General features: G+C 45.6%; 1 protein-coding gene across 3 annotated transcripts in view; it reads left to right on the plus strand.

Moving 5' to 3' along the window:
• The first annotated feature begins 1,206 nt into the window (after positions 1-1,206).
• The window catches only part of LOC100704263 (fibroblast growth factor 12), a 54,459-nt gene continuing 29,068 nt past the window's right edge, over positions 1,207-26,597 (plus strand). The window contains exon 1 of one of the 3 annotated variants that reach the window (XM_005474886.4): positions 1,207-1,667. In XM_005474886.4, coding sequence (XP_005474943.1) covers positions 1,637-1,667 — 31 coding nt within the window. In that variant the 5' untranslated portion in view covers positions 1,207-1,636. Of the gene's footprint in view, positions 1,668-17,788; positions 18,264-25,006; positions 25,154-26,597 lie in introns of those variants that run through there. The other 2 variants (XM_005474885.4, XM_025898215.1) reach the window with 2 other exon arrangements.

Below are 26,597 nucleotides of genomic sequence, written 5' to 3' on the forward strand. Positions count from 1 at the left end.
CAGCTAAAACAACCTGATTCTTTTCCACTGAACTGGCTGCTACCTGTAAATCCATTTTCAGTGTGAAAACCGAGGATGTTCCCTCTTTCTGATGAACTCGTATGACAATAAAGGCGTCAGGCAGCCTTTATATGCTGTGATGTTGACTCCATTTCCAGCCTGGGTTTATTCATGTTTAATCAGCGGTGCTGTTAACAGCAGAATGACCCAGCAGCAGCTCCTCTCTGCAGCGTGTCATGGATGTAGAACAGTTATCCTTGAATGGCCTGTGGTCCTGAAGAACCCTTTAAATGCAGGGATTCTCAGGCAGGTTCTGAACTGTGGCTTTTTCTGATTAATGAGCAGATTTGTGAAGCTTTATTTGTGTTTAGTTGCTTCCTAAAACTGGGTTTCTACCTCAGAGTCACGTCCTGTCTGTCCTTTGGGGCTAAGCATGCTGTTCCTGCTTCATGTCACTGCTGGGTTATGGTGATGTTATTTATATGCACGATGCTTACACAGCATCTATCACGGAGCGCTGAGATTCATCACAAACCTCACAGCTCTTACCCACCCACAGACTCAGGAACTCATCTACATCTGACTTACTGAGCTTCATCCATCACAAAACTGTGGTCTTCAGTCCACAGACTCATCTCTTTCCAATTCAGTGCAGCTTTATCGATATAGCACCAAATCACAACAACAGTCATCTTTATATTCTAAGGTAAAGACCCCACAATCAAACCACGCCCTATAAGCATGCACTTGGAGACAGTGGGAAAGCAAAACTCCCTTTTAACGGGAAGAAACGTCTGACAGAAGCAGGCTGGGGGAGGAGCAACCATTGAGAGACTGGTTTTGACTGGTTTTGGGGGAAACGTGATCACGTTCAGCTAAATCTTAAAGAGTTGGCGTCAGTAGAAGCATTTAAGGTGGACTGGAGGCACCTGCGGGCTGCGGGGGTCCCACCTGAACATGACAGCGTCTGCTTTTGGCTCGAGATGATGACGTATTGTGATGTTTGCTGATCTGCGGTCAATTTAGTGTTTTGTAGATAAATCAAAACGAGCAGTGCAGGAGACCTTTCACCCAGCTCCCCGTGCAAGACTGATGGCTTCGTTATAGTTAACGGGACCAGCAGTGCGCATGCGCGATGGGCCCCGAGTTTTGCATGGTTTCTTTTTTTTCCCTTTCTTTTTTTTGTGCACTGTGGTCGCGGGTTCGACTCCTCCCATGATGCCCTGCGGTGGGATGGGCACCACCCCATGCACTAAAAGTTCCTTCCTCACGTTTCCTCCTCACACCATCAGCACCACCATCGTGTCACCTTAACAGTGACGTCACTCCTGTGCTCTCCTGGCTCGAGCTGCAGCAGCACAGATAGAGAGAGAGAGCGGCGCGCGGACACAGCTCAGGTGAACGCACGAGCCTCGACGCCCGCAGGAAGAAAAAAAACGGCGAAGAAGCAGCTGCGGAGGATCTGAGAGCAGACCCCGCGGTCCCTCCCTCTAGCTCTCCCGGTACCATCCACCCATCAGCGGCGAACACATCATCCCAGACTCGACGCTTGTTGATAACAGCTGATTAAGGAAGCAAGGAAGGAAGCAAGGGAGGAAGCAAGGGACGCAGGCTAGGGGAGCACCTCGCCTCGGAGATGGAGCTGGTTAAAGAGAAGGCACCCCCAGGTAGGACGGAGGGATGGGTGGATGAAACGGTGCATGGATGGATGGAAGTTTCCCTCATCCTGTGAGGGTGGATGAGAGGAAGTTGGTGCTTTTCCCCGCAGAGGGGGGGTGGATGGAAGGGTGGAGACAGGATGAAGGGGACCCGAATGGATGGATGGATGGATGTACGGGTGGATGGGTGGAGGGGACTGATGCATGTTGGGTAGAACTGTACTGCGGTATCCTGCTCCTGAATGCAGCTGCACTGGAGCTTTTTTAGGTGTGGTTATTATGGGATGGGGTGCAGTGTGTGTGTGTGTGTGTGTGTGTGAGTGTGTGTGTGTGTGTGTGTGTGTGTGACAGAAGCCTGATGCAGCAAACACATAGAGACAGGCAGACAGGTGAGAGTGGTGAGGCTGACTGATGCAGACAGACGGATGACGGGTGGCAGGAGGACTGACGGACGCGGAGCGACTGAGCTGCTGTTGGTGCAGTGATGCTTCGTCTGGCCGTCCCGGGCTCCACGGCAACACAACTTAAAATATTGTTAATTCCATTCATACGACATCGTGTGAATGGAACAAGCCTCAGAGACGCAGATCCCAAAGTTCTCCCCAAACATCAAAGGAACACTTAAAGAACCTTTACTCGTGAATCCATCATTACAGCGATCCAGCCCTGATCTCAGCGTCAGTATCAGCTGATACCGAGTTTTATTAAACCCAAAAGCTGAATTCCTCTCTTCATTCTTTGTGTGACGACGTCAGGCTCAGCTTAAACTAAATTCATCTGAGAATATACATTTACTCAATTCATTATTAAAATAACCAGTAAGAACAGGACCACGGTAAAACGAGAAATGGTAAATGGCCTGTATTTATATAGCGCTTTACTAGTCCCTAAGGACCCCAAAGCGCTTTACATATCCAGACATCCACCCATTCACACACTGGTGATGGCAAGCTACGTTGTAGCCACAGCCACCCTGGGCGCACTGACAGAGGCGAGGCTGCCGGACACTGGCGCCACCGGGCCCTCTGACCACCACCAGTAGGCAACGGGTGAAGTGTCTTGCCCAAGGACACAACGACCGAGACTGTCCGAACTGGGGCTCGAACCGGCAACCTTCCGATTACAAGGCGAACTCCCAACTCTTGAGCCACGATCGCCCCACAGAAGAAAATAAGAACATTTATTTGGGATATTCTAATGACTTCCTCCTAACTCACTGCTCTTATTTAAGGCCTCGCTCTCGGTCGTGCTGCGAGTGCACCTCCTCACACACGGAGTGGAGCAGCCGGAGGCGAGGAGCGGAGAAAACAAGTTTGAGTCAAAAACCTCCAAACATAAAACAAACCTGCTGCTCGCTTTTAACTCCACGAAACATCAGAACTGGAGGAAACGTATGGATCCGTGCACACGTTTGTCACAAGACGAGCTGAAGACGCTTGAAACACGTGTCACCACTCGGCATCCATCTTAAAATCCGGCGTTTTTTTTTATTTTATTTTAAGCATCAAGTGTAATTTTAATTTTTGGAGAAATGAAAACTGCATGTAGAGCAAAACTCTGAATCTGAGAGAAGCTGTTTTTTATCCTGGCAGTGAAGCTGCTGAGATCCAGATGTGGCTGAAGGTGGTTCTGCTCATATTTTAAAGACTTTTTTCTGCTTTAGCAAACAAGTCCGCGGTGCTGAGTTCCAGCTGTCTTGTTTCTCTTTCTGTTGTCTCATTTTTATGGTGGAAATGCTTCCTCCGGTAACCATGGTTACATTAGCAACGGCTAACTCAGCTGTAAGCTGCTGCATGTATGAAGCTTTTTAATGAGCCTGGTTCATTTTAACTGTCCTGCTCTAACTTGTTGATGAAAACCAATTTATGGCAGCTGCAGTAAAATCAGGTCACTGCTGTCAGCCGAGCACACGAGGAAGCTGGTAATGCAACGGTTCGATTGCATCATTCATTTATCCTGGTAAACGTCTGATTGCAGAGGTCTCCAGACTGCAGACGTGACAGCTGACCATCAACACCAAAATTCAGCCGTTACACCAGAGGGAGCACGGGGTCCACGAATTTAAGCCCCTGCCTGAGCGGCACGCCATCGTCCTGGTTCTCTGTGCTGAAAGTTCTGCCACCATCTTTGGTTGTTACAGAAGTCTTGCACAGATTTTCATGCTGTCTCTGAGCACTCATGGCTCTGGAGAGGCTAGCGGGGTTAAAAAAAACCCAAAACATGCACTTCCTGCTGTTATAATTCCAGCTGGTTTCCTGCACGCAGTCTGTCAAAAAAGCTCATCATATATGTTTATCATATTTGACATAATTTCATTTTTGTCCATCTGTGCCGTCATATTTTGTGCTTTAAAAAGTCCACATTTGGAGGTTGGAGGGATTGGTGGTGTGGTGATAGTGGCCTCTGGGTCTCTGTGGGCTCCACACTGTGAGGAGCGGTAAAATGAAGTGCACTCAGACTGAGAGGAGGAAGGAAGAGCTAGCGTGGCCCTGAATAACAGCAGCATGTGGTAATCTTTATCTTAGTAATAAATACAAATTCCCAGAGTTTGTATTCTTCGGGTTACCCGGCTCCTGAGTTTGGCTCCACCATCAGCTGGGATAGGCTCCACCCCCACTGCGACCCTGAATTAGATAAACGGATTAGAAATATTTATTGGTCATGTTTTCATGTAAAGGTTGAGCAGATGCTCATTAATGTGTCTGCAGTGTTGTTCTTACACTGCCCAACAAAACAAGTGCACAGCGGCTAATGTTAGCATGTTTTAAACTGGCGGGCTCATGCTAGCTATGCAGACGGCACAGCAGCAGGTTTGAAGAGCATAAAAGAAGTAATGATGCTGCAGAGAGAAGCAGCTCTGTAAAGGACTGCGATCCAATGCACCGTCTTTGCTTTTAGTTTGGAGTTTTTATTGATTTCACAATCGCACGTTTTCCCGGTTTGGCCAACATGTCAGCCAACTTTCCAGCCGGCTGCACACACCTCTCTCTCCTCTGGTCTCCTCACTAGAAAGGGGAAAATCCTCATCAGTACAATCATCTCCACCTCTCCTGTAGCTGAGCGAGGGACCACACCTCTGCCACGAACCCTAAAGCCAACCAGGAAAAAGTCTGACAAAACTAAAAGATCAACATCTGAAGGAGGAAGCGAGACGAGACGTCTTTGTGTAACAGAGGAGCCTCGTATTACGCCGAAACACTAAAGTGGCTCAAGGCTGATCTCTCACAGTGGTGCGCCAAATCAGTCTTTTTGAGAACGCCTCCAACACCGTCAGCAACATTTAGCATCTACAGTCTTCGGCTCCTGAGGGTTCTTATCCATATCAGATATTATTAAGTCATCATGTTGCCTAGCAACCGCCTAACAATGGGCTAGAAAGCCATGGCAGTCAGAAGCATCCGGGTCTCCCAGCATGGGTGAGAGAGAGCTTGGAGTCCTGTGGTCGGTGCTATGAGGACATGTCAAAGAGCTCTTACTGATGACATCAGGCAGCAGGAGCAGCAGGCCGATTCAGAGCTGATATGTTTTTATTAAAGCGTGTTTGTGACAGATGTCGGCTCAGTTCATAAAAGAAGATTCACAATAAAACAAGTGTAAAGCAATCCTGCCTTCGGTTTACCGCAGGCAGCTTCCTGCTGCCATAAAACAGAACGCGCTCCATCATCTTACTCGCCAAAGATAAACGAGGCTGAACTTTGAGCTAACTGCTTTATGAGTCAGGCTCCTTTATATTAACGGAGTTCATTTGGTGCCCGACAGTCTTTCTCTTTGATGGGGAACAGAGAGGTCTAATCTGCAGTGTGTTGCTCCAGTTCAGCCTCTGTAACATCTGGCTGGAGCGAGTGTCAAAGCTCCTCCAGATGTGGTCCGAGCTGGTTCAGAGACACGTGAAAGCTGTGCTGAAGTCAGTGAAACGTCTGTCAGCCGAAAAGAGTTAAAAGCTGCCGTGAGTCAGCTCTCTGTTGTTCAGGAGAGCTCACAGCATCAGCATGTTGTATTATCAGCAGAACTGCAGGCCAGTGCAGCTCTCAGCCCACCCGAACGACGGGGAATTATTCAGAGAAATCCTCTTTCTGCCAGCGAGGCCGTGCTGGTAGAATCAACCACGATTATCCTTTAAAAAGCAGAAATGCATTTATTTTCCTGAGTGTGCTTTTTTAAGATCTCACTCTCAAAGCTCTTCATGCTGATGCAGTCAGAGCTGCTCCAACAATCAACAGTCACGGTCACATGACACAAAGCTGACGTCTGCTTTAAAAACACAAAACAGGGTGGTTTATATCATAGAGAGCCTGTAGTGTTATAGATGTAACGGCAACAACCAGAAAATCCTCTATGAGCAGCAGTTGGAGAGAGTGGGAATGAAGAACTCCCTTTTAACAGGAAGAGACCCGACAGGCGTCTGCTGGGAGTATTAGTGAGGGAAAGAGAAGGGAACAGGTAGCTTAATGGAGTCGTGTCACTTCCTCCTCATGAGCAGTACTTTAAAAATAAACGTCCACAAAAACCTCATACTGATTTTTTAAATGTGTCAAATTTAAAGCCGTCCACCGTGGGGGCGTGGCCTACTGCAAGCCCACATCAAAGAAAGTGGACATTTTTACCCAGTGCTTTGTGGAAAATACAAACATGTAGAGCAGAGACTTTTATTTTGGCAAGATTAGTTTCTGGCTTTGGCTTCAGGCTGCGATGATTTGCAACCTGCTGTTTTGCGACTGTCAGGTGACGTGGCCTAAAGGGGCGTGGCCTGACGTAACCACAGCAGCTTCGTGAGTCTCAGCCTGTTTGTTTACAGCACACAGATCAGTGCGTTGTATTGATTCTGGGATCAGATCCACACGATTCAGGATGATTCAGTGACCCGCTGCCCAGAACAGAAACCTGAGACACTCGGTGGATGCATGCACACGCGCACACACACGCACACGCACACACACACACACACACACACACACACACAGGGGAGTGTTTCTTGTCGATTTCAGGTTGTGTTTTCACCCAAACACTGCCGGTATCAGTGTCTCTGCGTACCTGTACATCTTTGTGTTGTTGCTGGCTGGAGTCCTGTTGCAGACTCGGCATGTTTGAAGCAGATGATTCTCACTTCCTGTGTCAGAACATTGAATTTCATGTTTTCTAAAAACGAATCCCTCACAAAGACGCTAACATGTTGTGTTCATATAAAACAATAATCAGCGTCATAGTTGATTTTAGAGTTTCTGCTTCTCCTTCAGGAGTGAGATGAGGTGGATCTTCCTGTCCTCGCTCTGCGGGGGTACAATTACTCTGCCCTTTACCTTCATGTGCAGTCCTGTGGAAAAACACTCAGCGTGTCGGGGCGATCGAAAAGGTTGCGGTTGCTCGGCGCGAGCTTCCCCTCCCGTTACTGAAAAATGAAATTAGAGTGTCAGGAAGTGATGATTAACCAGTCGGTGAGAGCTGCAGTCAAACCACCGGGGACGGAGATGCACAGCCTCACCTTTAAAACACTCACAGAGCAGATCTGAGTGCAGCCATCACTGATGACTTTGTTCATTATCGGATTCTTGAATATGGACCCTGCTGTCATATGTTGGTGTAACAGCCTCTGCAGTGATTTCACGACAGCATCATACTAAGCAGGTGTGAGGGCGTTTGGTAACCTGCCTGCAGATGAAAATGTTACCAACTGTTCCCACCTTTACACACCTCCAGGCAGGTGTTTCTCACACACAGACTTGTGTCACCAGGTATACTTTGTGACCGCCCCCTCGCTCGTTCTCCTTCGGGCAGGCTGCTCAGCTCGCCGCTGCAATGGTCCTCAGTATCGTTCAGCTGAGTGTCCTCTCGGTCTCTGTCTTCCTGGTCGCTCAGACTCAAAGTCTTCCTTCGGCCGAGGAGAGCCACGGCGAGCCGGAGCGTCTCTGCAGAGCGGAACAATCCACGAGGAACCTTCATCGTGTTCATGTCACAGTCAGAGCATTTACACACCCGACGCATAAGATCCATGCAGATGTTTCGTGTGTTAAAATATTTGACTCATTGACTCATTTATTCTTATTGTGTATTAATGAGACCGCATGTTGCAGAGCTCAAACTGCCGACATCCTGGAATATGCACGAAAGCTTCGAGTCCTGGATCAAGGGCTGAGATGAACACAGCAGAGTGTTTGGTCATCGAGACCTGTGTAGAGGAGGTAAAAGTCATTAAGGTTTCTGCAGGGAGGAGCGTTAACCTTTCCAGCAGCCCTTTGACTCGGTCTACCTGTGGATGTTGCCCCTTTTTACCCCCCCCCCCTTCACCTCCTGCCTCCCACAGACGGTGCTTACAGTCAAAAACAGTCTTTGTCATTTCTTTCTGTCCTTTGAATTATACGTAAAAGTTCATGAGTCGCTGTGAATGCAGTCGGAAGTCAGTCATCACATCAGCTGTCCCCTTGCGCCTGTCTCACAGCGACACCTGTGGGTGGGGGTGTGTCTAAAAGCAGGGTGGGGCCAATAAAATCCACATTAATGTCACCTGTCACAGCTTCTCGCAGCTGCCTCCATTTTGGATCCAGTTTCTCACATCCATCAGGCTCCTGCGCTAACAGGCATAGCTTTCGTGTCTGCTGTTGTTGTGATGAAAAAATACCTGCAGGTAGCTTCAGCAGCTGCTCCTCTACAGCCAGCCGGCGCCGACAGTTCGTGGTTAAAACGAGTGGCGTCAGCAGCAATGACAGAATCTGTCAGCTGCAGCGTTTTCATGGTAATTAGTCTGCTGGTTAAGATCGTGTGTGAGTGAAGAGGCATCACTCTGCATCATCTCGCTGCTTCTGTAGCTCGCTCCGATACAGCAGAGTCCCACCGACACTTTCCTGCAACGGATCGATTCCTGCAGCACATTAAGCTCATTATCTGGATCAAGCTGCAAAAGTCAGTCGCTTCCAGCTGCTGTTTCACTCAGTTTCAGTCCATAATCGAGCGCTCGGCTCATTCTCAGGTTCCAGCAGCAGGATGTGGACCTGTTCCTTATTTCCTGTCGTTCGTCTGCTGCTCTGGTAGATGTTCACCTGAAACATAGACAAAGTTTCAAATACTGACGTTGTGTTTATGAGGGGCACCCAGTCAGGAGAAATTTGGCGCCAAGCCCCATTAAAAGATAAAGAAGGATTATTTTGAACTGTGAATCATGCACAGCTACCCTAGCAGAGTCAGAGAGTAAAAACAGGGAGATGGAAACGAGTTCATTTTAATTTAGCTAATGTCAATGTCCAGGAGATGCTGGCCCACTCAGCGATCATTAATCCGCTGGTCAGTTTGCAGGCTGTTGATGGTGCTCGGGTTAGCTGGCGCAGGAAATGAGACGTGAGACATCGTCTACCAAATCTGCAGCTCGAATTCCTCTCGTCTGTACACGAGCGAAGCATCGCCCAGTCGGGCATCGAAAAGGCACCGACAGCATGAACAAAGCGATGAAGATGAGGCAGTAAACATGTTTATTTCTGCTCTGATGTTTTAACATGGAAGTCTATGGAGACTGACTCAGTTGGAGTCAGGCCTCTAGTGGATGATAGAGGAACTGCAGCAGGTTTAAGTCTTTCTCTGATTTCTCTGAAATGTGGTTTTATTTTGAAGGACTGTTGATTAAACTGTTTCAGGTCTCTGCACATGACAGGAAACGCAAACGAGAGCAGAAACATCTTTTTGAATAAACGATCGGTCCTGGATGGCCTGAAGTACAGCTGAGTCCTCTCACAAACGAGCCGCCCTCCTCCACTGTGTGGGAGATGAACATAAAAGACAGGAGATGCTGAGCTCAGCGTGCGCCAGCCCCTCCCTGTCTGATGTTTTATGGCCCGTGCGTCTCCATCATTCCCAGCAGTGCTCGGCTCTCCGTTTTAAACAGGAAGCTGGAAGTGGAACAGCAACAACATCGGAGCCAGTTTATGATTGTTTTACGGTCCCAAAGCTTCACGTTCAGCGTGGAAAGTTACTGCACGCTCGCTGCATCATGCACGCTCTTTAAGCAGCTCCAGAGGAACAGAGGCGAGGACATGGAAGCAGAAGTCTGAGGGCATCAGGAGGAAAAGCAAAATCACAAACAGGAAGTCACTTAAACATCATTTTCAAACAGCTGCAGCTGAAATGTAAAAACATTCGTGTTTAGAGGTCTTTACCTCCATGTGAGGATTTTCTGTCTGATAAAGCAAACGTATTCACCTTGGCTGTCTGTGATTGGTTGGCTGTTCTTATTTTATTTTGAAAAATTTTGTATTCTGAATGGGAAGAGTTGGCACCACATTGTTCGCTCTGCCAGACCCGCTGCTGGTGTGTTGTTATGACTTTGCACACTGTTAAATAATGACTGGTGCAGGAACTTTTGCACATCACACTAAAGGCCATTTTTTTTCCCACCATGTTCAGACTCGACTAAGAAACAGTTGGAAACCCCTTTATGCCTCTAAGGTTGGGCGATTGGATGAATCTGTCTGCTCTTGGTTTTGAGTTTTTTTGTGGGTGGAGGGAAGAGTCTTTGTGTGTTGTAGTATTGCTAATTTAATATTATTTAAGGTGTTTTTATCCCAGTTTCTCCTGTTCAGGGAGTCTGGAGTGGCTCTCTGTTTAAAGGGTCCAGGTTTCGGAGTGAAATGGGTGTTTCCAAGAGGTAAAGCAGAAACTGCCTAAAAACCAAGCATGGTTTGGCTTGGTTGTTACTTTAGTGCCAGGAAAAGAATAGGCCAGGAAGAAGATGGAAGACATCATACTTACTCACAAGCTCTAACATTCACCGTTACAGCTAAATATGAGGAATTTATGGAATTTTGCGATATTTTATTTAAGCAGTTTAGCAGCAACAAAACCCTCAATCGAGGCAGGAGAGGGGTACGCTCAGGCCTGAGACTCAGTCCCATCCGGGCCATGACTGATGAAGCAGTGACCTCCAACTCCTTACCACCACGAAGGTTTCACCTCTTGGACATCTATAACAGGAAACCGTGAGGATGCCTGTATGAGGCTTGATGTTTAATACCTTCTAGTTCGTCAATAAAGTGAAACCTAACCCTAATCCTGAGTAGGACCATCCAGGGCTTCGGTTACGCTCTCTGTGATGGGCCAAACCTCAGACTTTATGTTTAGGTGAAAAGTAAAAGCACTTAAAGGAAAATAATGTTTGTCAATCTGAAACTTTAGCCTTTGGCTTAAGCTGATCTGACATCATGCACAAAGACTCAGACCTTTGAATGGAGCCCATCTGGTAACTCAGATTTTCAGTCTGGGTGTAAGGAGTTTATTCTCACCACAAAGCAGGTCCTTCCAGAAGCAGGTCAGATATTCTGTGTCCTGTTTGCTGGATAAAAACACGAGGCCAGAACTTTCCTGACGATGGACCGAGCAACTTCCACCTGAGACCGGCCTGCACTCCTCTGAGCGACCGAATCCAAACCCAACCCGGACTCTAAACAGCCGGAGATTTGGTGCATGTTAGGAGGTTATTAGAAGCAGAAAGTCTGTCACTCTAAAATGACCTTTAATATCTGCCAAACCAGTTTGGACGGCAGGAAACAGGAAGTCCTGTCATCTGAGGAAAAGAGTGTCCTGTGAAATATGGGAACATGTCAAACCCACATTAGTGCGTCTCACTCTCAGTCCTGACAGGCTCGCAGAGATCTGCATCATTTTCCACTCCGTCTTCATCAGCTCTTCATGTGTGACAGCTGTAATTCTTGGCTGTGTCACAGATGTTCTCTCTCCTACATTTCTGCAGTAAAGGCGTCGGGAGGATGATGTTGGTTTAGATTTCAGAGCAGATTGATGGTTCAGCGTCCTCCTGGTGTCACAGCCTTTTTGGCCAGCTGCTCCCAAAGACAGACGAGCTCAGACGCATGTGTGACTCACTTTAAACCTGGTGTTTCACCTCCAGTAGGCTGAATTTAACCTCCTTATATCCACCAGACCCATGACAACCTGTCTGTGATTAGGGTTAGTTTTGTTCAGCCATTTTTATAACATTTGTGCTTTCTTGTAACCAAACGGAACATGAAAACTATATTTTTATCTAAAAATATTGTTAAAAATACACATGCGCACGCGCACACACACACACACACACACACACACACACACAGCTCAGGGAGATAATCAAAGAACCTCTAAACTCATAAATATGCAAGAAGCTGCTTTTTTAGGCAGAGGACTGGATGATGGTGATCACACCACAGACTCTGTGACTGGAGACGAGCACACCAGGACCACAGTCTGCTAACACTCACCATTCATTCCAGATCTTAGTTAAAGTGCATCTGATGCTCGTTTGCAGCTCCTTGTTTTCATTCTTTGGCTGTGCTTGAGTCACATTTCAAAATGATCCTTCTTTGTCTGATTTTGGGCCTCTCACTTCGCCCACTGCCTGAAACAAGCTGGTTTAGTCCCCTGGCACTTTAACCAACTCGATTCTGATCGGCTGCTGAGAAAGGAAAGTGGGTGGGGCTTCTGTGCCTGAGATGACCATATTAGGGATATTGACACTCTATGACATCATTCAGGTCAAAGATAGAAAAACCTGCGTGAAACTGAGTGTTTAGAGCTGTTTGCAGCATGTTTAATATGAACATCCAGCTTCACTGGAGCAGATATAGGACCAGGAGTGCATCGGACATGCAGCACGTTTTATTTGTGACTTCTGAGCTGAATTTATAATATTTTATTCAGCAGTAGAGCTGGGCGATAGAACGATAACGATATGTATTGCGAAATAACTTTTTCTCGATAGAAAAATGAAACTATTGCGATAGGCCTCATCTCTCTCTCTTCCTGTCTTAAAAAAAAAAGAACAGCCAATCCAAATTAAGTGGCGCATAGCCGAACCAATCACAGCCGCAGCGTCACGTCACGTGACTTGTTACGTACAGCACAAGTGCCAAGCCGCACATGTGTATTTGTTTGGGAAGCAGCCAGCCGCCGTGCCGGCCGGTTAATGGAGAAAATGAGTTTGCCCGCTAGAGAAAAATCAACCGAGAGCTTGGGTGACCAGGTTACCGAAGAGAACACAGATGACGGTTCCAATGCCGGAGAGATTGTCGAAAGGAAGGGCCAGAGAAGTTCCGTAGACTAAAAGCGCTAATTCGTCATCGAAAACAACCAGGAGAATCCCTGCGAAGCAACAACAGTCAATTGAGTCGGTTTTCTCCAGCGTCTTACCATATGACAAAAAAGCTAAGAGACATAGCGACATAACGAATGCCATAGCCTACCGTCTTGCTAAAGACATGCTACCAATAAACACGGTCGAAAATGAAGGATTCAAGCAGCTAATTGAGGTCATAGCTAAGCTATACAACAAGGAGAGATTGAGAATTTCCTTTTAGTTCTCAGTTTATTTGATATTGACAAAAGTTAGTCAATTTTGTCTGTTCTTCTGTAAAACAAACTAAGATTTATTTTTAGAATTAATATTTTGTTTCTAAGTGGAATTGACAATTTAGTCTGTTTTGTTTGTTCTATTTTGAAACTTAAACGCTTTAGCGGCTGCCTTTTGTGTAGTTTGTAATATTTGCCTTTATTTATCTGAAACTGAAGTCTCATGTTCCTTAAGTACATCTGCCCTGTTGAACTTATTATGGGAAATAAATATTTAAATCAAAACAAGCTGCTGATTATTTCGCATTTTACTTGTGAGCAACGGCACATTTAAATCTTACAAATATAGTTATTTGGCTTATATCGTGATATATATCATTATCGCCTGAAATGAAAAAAACATATCGTGATATGAAAACATCTTATATCGCCCAGCTCTATTCAGCAGCAGTGATAAAGATAAATGGTTAGTTTAGCTACAGTGCTGTGATGTTATGTCTGTGAAGGTTCTCAGTCATCCAGGTCATCGTAGTCAAAGGAGCTTGCAAAGAAAAGCGTCTGGACTTCTTTAAGTTGTGCAGTATTTGCAGTATTTGCTGAGGTTGGCATGATTGCTCATTTTTTTGATCAGTAACTGTGATTTTTGTTAAGCGAACATACAAACACTGAATAATTGCAGTCTTTAAGTAGAGGACTTGATGCTTTTGTTTGTCTGAAGCTGTGACCTTGAGCTGTGAAAAATCGAAACAGGCTTTTTTTTTCTGCCACAGAGGACAGAATCGCTCACTGACGGCTGAAAATACTCAGCAGACCTGCTGTTTTATTACCACAGAGCCTGATGTCACCTCTGCGTCGGCAAACGGGACACCATGCAAAGAAAACGTGGCATAGTCCTTTAAGAGTATCGCCATGGAGACGGTGTGAAGGAGCGAGAGACGGCATGTGTCATAGAGAGAGAGGAGCGAGCGAGCTTAACCTAAAAGTGTATCGTCATGTAGACAGAGAGGGAGAGAGAGAGGGAGAGAGCGAGTCAGCAGACCTTTCAATTATTTATGAGGCTCCTCTGGAAATGGTCTCTGCTACACACACACACACACACACACACACACACACACACACACTGGATTGATGAACAGTCTAATGTAATGCGGTGGTGTGGCTGCAGCAGCCGAGCAGGATGGATGTCTCTGCTGCATTAACGCTCCCATCAAACCTTCTGCAGCTCTAGCTGCTTCCTGCATTCACGACGCTTACCCCGTCAAAATAAGAGTCCCCACCTGTTTGTAAAGGATCAGTCTGGTGTCATCGTTTTACCGTCCCTGCTTCACCTGTGCAGGTGTGTTGATAAATTATGGTCTGGTGATATTTTCAGTCGAGAAAGTAAAATCTAGAGCTGACTTTAATAAATCACAACTTTGTAAAGAGTCTGTGACCTACGAGGGAGTCACAGCCACACAGAAATGACCTCTGAGTATGAGGATAGTGAGTTACATGAGGCCGGCTTTGCATAAAATGAAACTAATCTATGCACGTAGCACGTTTGTTTTTCAGCGTTAGTGTAAGACAGGGCGTTTCTATTTTTATCGATTTTGATCAGATGTTTAATGTACACATTGAAGGAGAGATGACTGCAGGAGATATTTAGTAAGATGAAAAAGGCCCGAGCACAGAACCCTGTGGAGCTCCTTTATTCACTCCGACAGATTCATAGTTTATTTTCTGCCTTTAGCTCAGAGGCAGATGGAAACAGTTTGTAGGTTTGATGCTGTTTTCTGCCCAAATCGGTCTCAGTTTATGCTCTGACATCTTTACTGACGTCTGTCTGCATGAACTTATGAGCATCAGCACATAAAAGTGAACAAAAAAGCTTTTAACATAAAGGTGCTGGGACATGAAGCGGTGATGAAGACCAGGTTTGGACGTGAGCTGAGCGTGCTCTGTAACAGAGTACCGTACAGAGGAGCCAATCACAGCATCTGATAAATGAACGTCTGATGACTTTATTGTTATGATTGATCTTTAGTTCAGCACCTGACGCTGTCATTGCCCGGCTTTGCATGATTCACACCTCAGAATAATCCCAGAGTTTGATTCTTTGTCTGAAACCAGGTCCCCGCCCACTGAGCCAGCTTTTCTCTGACTGGCTGCCCCTCGTGTATGGCCATGTTAAAGATGTCCTCTCTTTGTGACATCATACTGATCCAAGTATAGAAAAAAACTGTGAAACTGTTTAGACAGATTACCGTACATACACTGAGCTGTTTATAAGATGCTTTACATGAACATACATTTATGATGAGGAGAGCTGTGATCAGCAGAGAAGGTTCACAGCCTGCAGGCACAGATTCAGGTTCTTCTCCTCTGGGTTCAGCTGCAGCTCTGAGCTCTGTTTTCCTTCCACCATGTTCCCTGCTGTGTTTTTGTGTTTTCTTTCTCTCATTCTGCTTCTTCTTCTTCTTCTCTGCCGTGCACCTAAAGGTTCTTATCTTTAATATAAACACAAAAAGAAGATCGACAGAGCGAGCCGAGCCTGCTGACAGCTGATTGGTTCATTGATCCCAGAGGGAAACATGGATGCAGTGGGATGGACCATCTGTCCTTCAGTGCAGCCCCCCCCCCAATCGTCACACCCTGACGCCTGCTCTGCTGCTCTGCGCCCCCTGCTGGTCACACAGGGAACAGACTGCAGCAGCTCGAGGCTGCAGCTGAAAAACAAACACACATCCTCACCGTCCGAGACAAAAGGAGGCTCGATGGGGCGAGCCCAGCTGCTGGTCAGCTGTTTGCTCTCAGCCAACACTCTCCAATAATCAGAGGATATGAAGCTTCAAACATGACGATGGTGATGATGTACGTGTAAACAGACTGAGCTCACAGAAGCTCTCAGCTCCAGTGGAGATTATTTTTATAGGAACCTTCATCATCAGAAGCAAATGTAGAGATGTGGAAGGTCACTGAGTGTTTATTTACTGATGTTACTTCAGATGAAGAGAATAACCTTGTTTAAAGCTATAATCAGTAATAAGGAGCTTTAATGTCTCGCCTGCTGCTCAGCTGTCAGCGTGTTAGCAGAGGAAGGCTTTAAAGCTCTCTGTGATGTCACAGAGAGGGGATATCCTTACATCGTCATCATCTTCAGGTGTGCTCCACGCAGAAGCCCCTCCCACCTTCTGTTTAGTCTTTGAGTTTGTGAAGGGACGTGACTAAAACAGCTTGTTTCAGACCGAGGCTGCACCGAGGCTTAGTGTGAGATAAATAAAGATTATCTTGATTTTTAAGTCATGCAGAGCTGCTGTGGTGGAGGCCAGAACAGAAATACGGACCTGGAAATGATCAAAATGAGGGAAAGATGGGAAATAAGCAGCCGGTGTTGATCTGAAGCAGCTGAGCGGTTTGATTCGGCCTGTTGATTGGCTGCTGTTGTTCTAAAGGTGCAGAACTGGAACGTCTACCGGCACCTTAATATTACTTATTTATAAGAGTATACATACAGATTTTATGTAAAGTACTTTCAGGGAAATCTCCGGTATTGATTTGGATGTTTAAAATATTCATCATCACTTTGCTGTCATTAGAGCTGCATCCCCGCCCTGCCTCATCACTAACACGGTGCTTTGACACTCGCTGATGTGATGCTACAGCGATTCTCCCACAAAGCCGAGGTCAGTGTCCGCAGAGGCTTTCCCATCAGCTCCACAATTCCGACTTCAGCCGAACGTTTTCTCCTTAACAAGCAGCCGGTGTCCTCCGTCAGAGCTGCTCCAGAAACCCCGCTGGGATCTGCATCCGACCATCTCCGCTTTCCTAAATCGATACTGTGACATCACGGAGGACTTAACAGAAACAGATTTAGAAACAGGACTGAGAGGAGTTACAGATTCCAGCAGATGCCTGGTAGCCTTTGTTTTTGGCACAGCAGGGGGCCAATGGGCTCACTGGGAGCCAGATAACCTCAAACACAGACTGGATACCAGAGGATTTCCAGTTTCTCTCTGAAGTTCATTTTTGAGTTCTCTTGACAAATCACAGGTGATCACGCAGGTAGATAAGAGGGCGTAGTGTTCCTGATCAAAGCCATCACCTAATCTGTCATCCACACTCCCAGATTACAGGCCAGCTTAGATATCAAAGAACCAATTAACAGGATAGTATCCTGGGAGAATGACATAAAGCATCAAATAAAGCAATTAATGTAGATGTCAAAATAAATAGTAAATAAACCTTTTTTCTGTCATGTAGGTTTAATTGAGCCAGAAATGATTAAGTCTGCCTCCACAGACTGTACAGGTGCTTCACACGGACACCTGTTACACCTGCTAATCTGTTACATCCAATTCAAATCCTTGAATTTTACTCAAAAAAAGCTGGAGCTCAGACTTCGTAGGTGGTCTGTTAGTACAGTAACCTCACAGCAGCCGCATTATTGGTCAGATGATGTCATTAAAAAGGTCCAACAGCACAAAAACGGTCCAGAGGTCCAGTCCAGGTGAAGCCTAGCAGACAGCTAGCAGCTACACCCACCTGTGTCACCATCCACCTGTCAGTCAAAGAGGCCACGCCCCTAATAATGCAAACTGTATTTGGTTCACCTGAGATCGTACTCTCACTCCTCGTTATTTGGGGACTCGTACCTATTTTTAAAAGTTGGATTTAGCAGCTGAAATAAGTAACAGTTGATGTTTTTAGAACTGAAAAACGAGCCTTTCGTGCTTCATAAAGTTGCTGAGGTTTGGTTTACGCTGCTTTACATAACCAGGAGCTGCTGCAGAAACCAGCTGTGTAACCTGACCCCCCCCCCGTGATTTATCAGGCCTGCAGCAAACAGTGACACAACTCGCGCTCAGGACAGGAAATCATACTTTAAACTCACTCACGGACCGAATGAGTCAAAGGCGCAGCTGGGCGGGAACATAAACCTGACGTCTGAAAACCTTCGAGGGGATGACACACGCTCAGTGTTTACTACGACTGCTGGCTGTTGTCAGCGTTTCTCTTGGTATTAATGTACCAGCAGCTGCGTGCGGTCACGTGGAGGCGTGTGCCCTCCTCTGAGCCTCTGACTGTGTTTAACAGTGACTGGCTCTCTCCACAGATCCAGTGGCTGCCTCATCGATTAGCGTACTGATTGACTGACTGATTAACTGACTGGAGCTTTGGTCTCAGTCAGCTTTCTGCCTGCAATGACCCGTTATTACAGCCTGTTTCAGCGTCTGCTGTCCAGAGAGAGTAAAGGAGAGGAGCCCGATGAGGAGGAGGGCAGCATTCACAAAGAGATCAGCCAGCAGGGTGAGTCCTCAGGAGACACGGCGCCCACCTGAGTCCTCTCTCATTCTTTGATACTCACTTTGTTTTGTAGTGATCAGAGCTGGTGAAAGCAGAGGAAGACTCACAGTTTAGAATCATGATGTGATTTAACCTCGAAAGTTACCATGTCAGCCTCTGTAATCTTATCATTAACTTTAAATAACAAACATCTGTCCCTGAGTCAGATCACACTGACTTCTTTTATGTTGCTTCTGTCTTTTGTTGCATGAAGCTGCAGAAACGTCTTTTTTAGGGGGAGTTTATCTGAGAATGTGTTTCTGATTCAGGATAGACTAAAATGTTTTAGAGGCCACATTAGCTTTGGGAAGTTTTGGCCCCTTGTTCGTCTCCTTTTCTGAAGCTGAACTCTGAAACTTTCCAGAAGAGTTTGAGATCGTCTTTCACAAACTGGAAATGTGTTCTCGAAAATTCTTGGTGTGTTTTCAGCAGCAGGGTGGAGCAGCTGAGGGAAGTGCTTGATGGAGGTTTGCTACCAGGACGGGCATAGATCAGAGTGTCATCTGCACATAAACTGACATTTAGCTCATGGAGGATGTTGTTAGCATAAATATCACAAATACGTGAGATAAGAAGAGGTCTTCGTACAGAGCCTTGTGGTACACCATCATTTAAGTGTAAAATATGTCCAAAAGCAGAGACGTCACAATAATCATGAACCTACATTCTGACTGTGACAGACCATCGTAAAGCACGCAGCCAACCAGAGAAGAGAGATGATGTTTCTCTGTAACTTCTTCTTTTACATGACAGAAACTAATATCCTGTTCAAGCTAACCAATCAGGAATCTACCTAACATGGTTTTTGTGTTGTTATTGAGTTTTGGTCATTTTGTATTTCTTTGTCTGCCCAGTGTTTCCATGTCTGTTCTTCCCAAACACAGTAGTAAAGCTGGATGTAGCTTCTGGGCTGTAAAAGTGAAGTTTTACTGTCGACATTCATTCAAATGGCCACCAGGGCGGCGATATCTGTGGTTGCAGAAAGACTTCTGGTACTGTGTAAGTGTGAAGAAGGGGAAACGGCCCTCTGCCCTAAACTAACTACTCATCAGCCCAAATCGTTAGCCAATGAGCATGCAGTTTCACAGTCACCATTATGGGGAAAATGCTAAAAATAAATATGCTAAAGATAAATAACAATCAAACAGCAGCTTCTGCCTCTCGTCAAACTCAGGTGTAAAAGATCACACTTGCTCAGCTAGCAGCAGTCCTCTCACAGAGAGGGATCACTTCTTGGAGCTTGTGATTTTTGGACGTTGTTGCCTTCTTGGAGGACTGACGTGCATCTCTGCAGTCATCGCCTTGGGTGAATTCCCACAGTCCCTGTCTGCGGAGACAAAGAGCTACCAGCACACAGCACTAATCCCACATGTATCATGACAGGTCACCAAAGACTGTAATGTGGTAACAGCCTGCAGTCTGACTGTAAACCGTAGAAAAGAGGGCAGAGAAGCAGAGATGGTGTTAATGTGAAAGTGTGAGGCTCTAAATATTTTACTCTTAAGTTTGGTCAAAGTGGAACAAAAGAAACGAGTTCACAAAGCTGTGAAATGATCTGAAAACAGAAAATCGATACATGTCGAATATCTCGACACAGCCAAGAAATGTCATCAGCTGATCTGTAGGTGAAGACTACACATGTGACGGCACACCTGCTGCATGGATTTATTTGTAACTGTCTGATTGGTGTGTTGTGTGCTTGCTTGGATCTCATGTTGTGTTGGAGTTGTTGCAGGTCGAGGTCTCTGTGCTGCAAAAGAAAGGCAAATCTCATGCAAACACCTGGGTGTGTGTGACTGCAGGGACACAACCTGTGTGCACACCTGAGCCAAACACACACACTTCAGTAAAACACCTGCTGCAGTGAAACCTGCGACTCGTACAAATGACAGCAAGCTCACAGAAAACATGAGATTTTTCTCATGATGAGCTTCATGAGCAGGTGTGTGTTTTTTAAAATGACATTTAGTGTGTAGAGGAGTGCCGTCATTCAATCTTGTGAAATTACTTCACTAAATTTTTGAGGGAAACATCAAAAACCAAATGTTACTGTGTCCCCGCCGTGTCCTCACATGTCCCGGGTTCGTAGAAGATTATAAATATCAGCGTCAAGGTCTCGGTGTCTCACACCTTCATCAGCTGATGACTGACAGATTCTCACATCACCAAAATATCTGCTTATATATAAACAGCTCTGCAGCAGGACAGAAACTGCTCGTCCTTCGTTTAGAGACAGCAGCAAGTCTCATTGTTAAACCTCACACCTGGACTTTTTTGGTTCCCAGGAATTACACAACAAGCTGCAGTTCCTCTAACGTCCACTGGGGGTGTCAGTCCCCTCAGACTCCCGCGTTAAACCATCTCAGCAGAACTAAACATGTTTACAGCCTGATACACAAACTGGTTTCGTCTCTAGAGATCATTTCCCGTTTATAATTACCATTTTTAGGGGTGTGGCCTCTTTGACTCAAGGTTTCCAGCAGTTTGCAGAAGCTTCTATGACTTTATTTGAAAGTTTTCCAAGCTCATCCTCTGACTGCTGGGAGTCGAGCTGAAGCGACAGGCTGATAAAACATAAAACATACACAGTTTATTCCAACAGCCCAGAGCTGAAAGCATGATGACTCACGGATGGAGCATCCACAGTGACAATAAGGCACATCTCTAAACTTCCTGCTGAATTACTCTGGCTATGTGTGCCTAATAAAGTGGCAGTGCGGGGGGAGTTTTTGGGTCAGTTTTCTTGGAGCCTTCTCGTTTTAGTTTTGAGTTTCTGTGTCAAACAAAAAGCAGCGAGAGCAACATTCAAAGCCGTGTGACAGAAACTGTGCGTGTGAGCGTGTGTGTGTGTGTGTGCGTGTGCGTGCGTGTGTGTGTGTGTGTGCGTGTGTGTGTGAAGTCTCCGTTATATTTACACCTTCATGTATTTCTGTCTGAGCAGCTGTTGGTCTGCTCAGCTCAGTCAGCACTTTGCATTTCTGCTGCTCCGACCCGGAGACCCGTCCATATCAAGTGACTCCAGACGGAATCAAGTAGGAATCTCTCTCTCTCTCTTCACACTCGCTGAAAAATGAAGCTGCTGCCACTCGGATGTTTCCAGATGTTACTGCATGGTGGCTCAAACTCTGACTTTCTGACTTTATAATTCATCAGTTTTATCAAAGATGTCCAACACCGCTGACTGACACGCAGCCCAAACCGTGACAGAGTCTGCACCGTGTTTCTCAGATGTCTGTAGACTCTGTGATGGACCTCCTCCTGACCTCCTCCTGACCATGATGCGCGTCCATCTCTCCCCTCAGACCTGTTCCTCTGATCAGTGAAGCGGCTTCCTGACAGCCGTCCTTCCACTGAGAGCATCTCTGATGAAGCTTCAGTGAAACAGTAGATGACCGTCTCTCAGCTCCTGTGTCAGGTATTTCAGATCTGCTGTAGATTTTTAGTTTTTCAGCCTGGATCATGTGGGTCAAACTGAAGGAGAAGCAGAAAGGCTCTTTCATCACAAATTTATGCACCTTCAGCATCATGTGGAGGGAACACGTCACTACTTGGTCAGCAGGTGTGAAACGCTCGTCACAGATTTTTCTTTCATGTTGACTTCCTGTTTCTAATTCAGTTTGGTTTCAGATAGTTTCCAGAGTCAGTTTCTTTTTTTCAGCTCACTTTTCATTGTTTTACAGTTTTTACATCCTCAGTTCTAGTTTAATCTCATAAACCCACATTTTACTCACAGCAGAGGAAATGGTGTGAGCTCATTTTGAATTTGATGGCAGAAACGCCTCTTAGGACTTAGGAAATCTGCAGTAATTAATAACGCTTCAGGACAAAGCAGAGCCAGGACTGCTGAGCAGCTAGAATCCTCCATCAGTGCCATAAACCTGCATTCTATCTTGAGGCCACCAGATGGCGATAGCTGTGGTTGCGGTCGGCAGGAAAGCAGCTTTCTGACTTGACCTCTGCGAACACTTTTTGTGGACTCGTTCACTTTCAGTCACACTGAATAAAGTTGAATCTGTTTCGTAAATCTCTGTCATGCTGTTGTTTGAGTCATCTTCTGCATGCTGATTGGCTGATGGCTTGTCAATCACAAGCCCAAGATTCACAGTTATAGAAACCATCAGTGTGACAGTCACAGAACGCCTGCAGGTTAAACTTCAGCAGGTGTCCTGCATCATAAACTCTAACATCTGAAACTCTTACATCGACAAACTGTGCGTGTGTGCGTGCGTGCGCAGTGCTGACATGGCATCTCTATAACTAAATTACTCCCTGTGACGTTGGACATGTTACTGAAAATGCCTTTTTAGCTGATGGAGGAAGAGAAAGCTGACCTCGAGCTGCTGCTGTGCCTGAATGTGTGGTTTAAAATGAGAACACGGAGTGTTTTGAGCTTCTCTTTTTAATCATTTAAAGTGGCAGACATGATGACATGAATGATTCACAACGACCGAAAACAGACAGAACAGGAGCTGTTGAAGGGTCTCTGTCTCCCTCTGCTGGGCACAGCCGGCATCTCCTCCTCCTCCATGAGACTGAGAGGAAACCCACAGCAACAAATACAGAGGAATGCTGAAACTGCAAACTACATTTGTCACTATGAAAATAACTGTGGATATGAGCCACAGAAATCAGGTGAGATGTGACCAGCAGAGGTCTGAGAAAGGAGCTCAGGTGGAGGTGGGCGTCTGCAGAGACTGAACTAAACCCTCCGGATGATTCAGCAGACATGGTGATAAAAGTTTATGTTCCAGGTCAAAAAAAAGGTTTTGATCCTGATTTCAGTTCAACTATTGGTGATTTTTGTAGGCCTAGTGTTTATTGTGACTAATGCTTCAGATTTATGTGAATCTGAATCTTTTTGGTTTCTTTGTCTTTTTGATTGTGAGGTCTGCACCTGACCCTTGGAGAGGGGGAACCTCTGTAACATCCACCAGTTGACCTGTTTAGGGTTAGTAGTTTTTTCTATTAGAAGGTGAACGCCACACCCCACTTCAGGGCTCAGTATGTGGAGATAAACAGAAATGCTCCAGGCTGTGAGAGTTAGGGTTCGGCTTTAAGACCGAGTGACTAAGGGTGGAGTTAGGTCTACATCAGCCCCTTTCTACTGAATTTTCACCCACTTGGAATAATTTGGAACCGCAAAATGAATTAAAGAAATGTCATCTGAAAAGCAACATCTTCTTGTTTTTGAAGATTTGTTTTTTTGCACTCTAACGCTAGAAGGTTCAGCAGAGACCCGTCTGAAGTCCACAGCATGCAGGTCAAAGTGAATGTGATGTAAAGCATTTTGATTGGCTGAAAAAAACTAGAAAGGTGTTTCATATTCCAGTCGCCTCGAAGCTGAGGCAAGGTTAACCCTTCCTGCTTCACTGCGTTCGCATTAGCTTAACGTTAGCTGTGTATTTAGCATGTGGCTTCCTGCCTGAAACTTTGAAAGTAAATTACTTTCAAAGTTTCAGGCAGGAAGGATTGCTTGAGCTTGATAGTGGGCACTCCTGACTCCTGGGTATCTATCTATGCAGGTATGGTTGTCATAGCAACAATAGGCAAACACCATGGGTGGGGCCAGCTAGATGAGATTTAGTCAGCAGTTAGCATCAGACAAGCTAGCTGGAACTTCAGGGACTGTTGACGTATAACAGGCTGAATTTTTCTTTGAATTCTGACGCCCGCCTGCACAGGCAGCCACCGCTCTCTCTCAGTATTTACATAATGTGATTTGATTGGCCGGTGCTTCAAAAGTTGCATCTCAACATTGGCTGCAAGCAACACATCCAGAATTCAGTTTGGCAGCATGTGACGAGACCTCGCTCACAGCGAATAAGAAGCAGCCGTGTCAGCAGGAGCTTTGGCTGTTCAGTTCTTCTTCTGTGGTGTTTATTCAGGAGGAAAGTCACGGGTGGATGTGAACCTCTTCAGATCCACCAGGTCGCGGGATGTACAGAAGCCGCTTCGTGTTCAGCTGAATCTCCTGAGTTAGTGATTCAGTATGAAACATTTAACTGTCCAGCTTTGTGTTTAGACTGTGGTCATGTGATCATTCAAGCCTCCATATGATGTCACACTAACTCCACCTCATTAAAATATTTTATATTTATATATGTATATTTGAAATTTGTAATCTCTTACACAATCCAAGTGTTTACGGCCTATTTCCAAATCAGGAAAAAGTTTCTTTAAAGTTTCTTTAACAGAAGTAAAAGTAGGTTTAAGGTAAAGGTGGAAAAAAATACAAACATCAGCTTTATATCCAAACATTAAAATCCAAAACAAGAAGAAAACAAGTTTATGAAGCTGATTCCTTCCTACAGACTCAAACCTGCAGTTAACCTGACATCCAGCAGGTGGCAGCATCTCTCCAGTGAACAGAGCCCGTTTACTGAGACAGAAATATTCAAATGTTATCAAATTTATATTACATAACACTTAAAACGAATCAGTGTCCATATAAAAAAACCCAACCTTTTCCTGGTTTTCACAGAGGAAAAAACTCCAAACTTTCTTTCTGCATTCCCATGGAATGACCAAATAAACACACATCATTTCTATTATCCATTAAATCAAGTGAAAATCAATAAATTAGACGTGTTACATAAAACCTCTGCACCTGATGCCCTCACTGTTACGTAAAGCACATCACATATGAAGTGCTGCTGTTTTTATTAAATCAGATTCATGTTGTTGTAGATGCAGCCACAGTCCAGCCTGATGGCACCTCTGAGGCTGCTCACACCGTTCTGGACGTGTCACCTTCACGCGTTCGTCCTATAAAGTCGTCTAAATCCTGCTTCTTGGATCATCTCTGTGATGGCAGGCCGGCTTTCTGAGCATCGTTTCTGTGTTTGTTATGAGCGGTGAGTCATCGGCAGGAGAAACGGCAGATTTTTAAAAATATATCGCAGTGTGCATGCTCGGCGTGAAACAATAGACGGAGGAACAATACATGCTGCTGTTAACATTTTGAACATCCAGCGGCCGTCCTCTGTGCCGCCCACGCCGCTGTTTGTTGGAGTCTTTCCTCAGTTTTTGGCTGAATGTGTCTCTGATGGACCTGGAATAGATTTTTTTCCAGGTTATTTTTGAAAACACCTCCCGTCTTCCTGCAAGTAAATCCCAGAGCCGTCCTGGTTCATCGTAGCGGTCTTTTGATCTCGCGTTGCACATCTTCCTTCTTCCTGTTTTCTCGTGTTTCCTGTGTTCACTCTCTCTGCAGCTCTGATTTTATTTTTCTACTTCCTGCTTTCCCTCCTTTTCTCACAGTGCTTATTGTTTTGATTATGTTCACCTGTGCCTTACTTTCCCTCATCTTTTGTTTCTTTTAGGACCTAACAACTGGTCTCATGTCTGACTTTCTTGGTCCCTTCCAGTTTACAGATTAGATCCTTGATTAAGTTCACCTGTGGCTCACTCGTGTCACACTATCCCTCTCTCCTTCTTCTTTTCCTGCTGTGGTTGTTGTCCTTATCGAGTTTACCTGTTCCACATTCTCACCTTTCTTTTTAGAACAACACATTCATATCACAGCATTTAATCGTTGTTGGTTTATAATTGGTCCCTATTTCAGTTATTTATGATTGGTCAGTCTAAGCTCCTTATTACAGGATAACAGTGAGAGCAGAGGTTTGCAGTTTAGTGAGTCACCGCTCAGCCAGACTCACAGCAGAAGACAAATGCAGTGTTAAATACGTTTATTCAGTCTGAGAGGTTCTCTCGTATCATGAGCAACCTGTGTACTGTGAGTACTGTGAGTACTGTGAGTGTGTGTACTGTGAGTACTGTGAGTACTGTGAGTGTGTGTACTGTGAGTACTGTGAGTACTGTGTGTACTGTGAGTGTGTGTACTGTGAGTACTGTGTGTACTGTGAGTGTGTGTACTGTGAGTACTGTGTGTACTGTGAGTGTGTGTACTGTGAGTACTGTGAGTACTGTGAGTGTGTGTACTGTGAGTACTGTGAGTACTGTGAGTGTGTGTGTACTGTGAGTACTGTGAGTACTGTGAGTGTGTGTACTGTGAGTACTGTGAGTACTGTGAGTGTGTGTACTGTGAGTACTGTGAGTACTGTGAGTGTGTGTACTGTGAGTACTGTGTGTACTGTGAGTGTGTGTACTGTGAGTACTGTGAGTACTGTGTGTACTGTGAGTGTGTGTACTGTGAGTACTGTGAGTGTGTGTACTGTGAGTACTGTGAGTACTGTGAGTGTGTGTGTACTGTGAGTACTGTGAGTACTGTGTGTACTGTGAGTGTGTGTACTGTGAGTACTGTGTGTACTGTGAGTGTGTGTACTGTGAGTACTGTGA

This window comes from Oreochromis niloticus, linkage group LG14, assembly GCF_001858045.2.
Source record: "Oreochromis niloticus isolate F11D_XX linkage group LG14, O_niloticus_UMD_NMBU, whole genome shotgun sequence".
Classification (NCBI taxonomy): Eukaryota; Metazoa; Chordata; class Actinopteri; order Cichliformes; family Cichlidae; genus Oreochromis; species Oreochromis niloticus.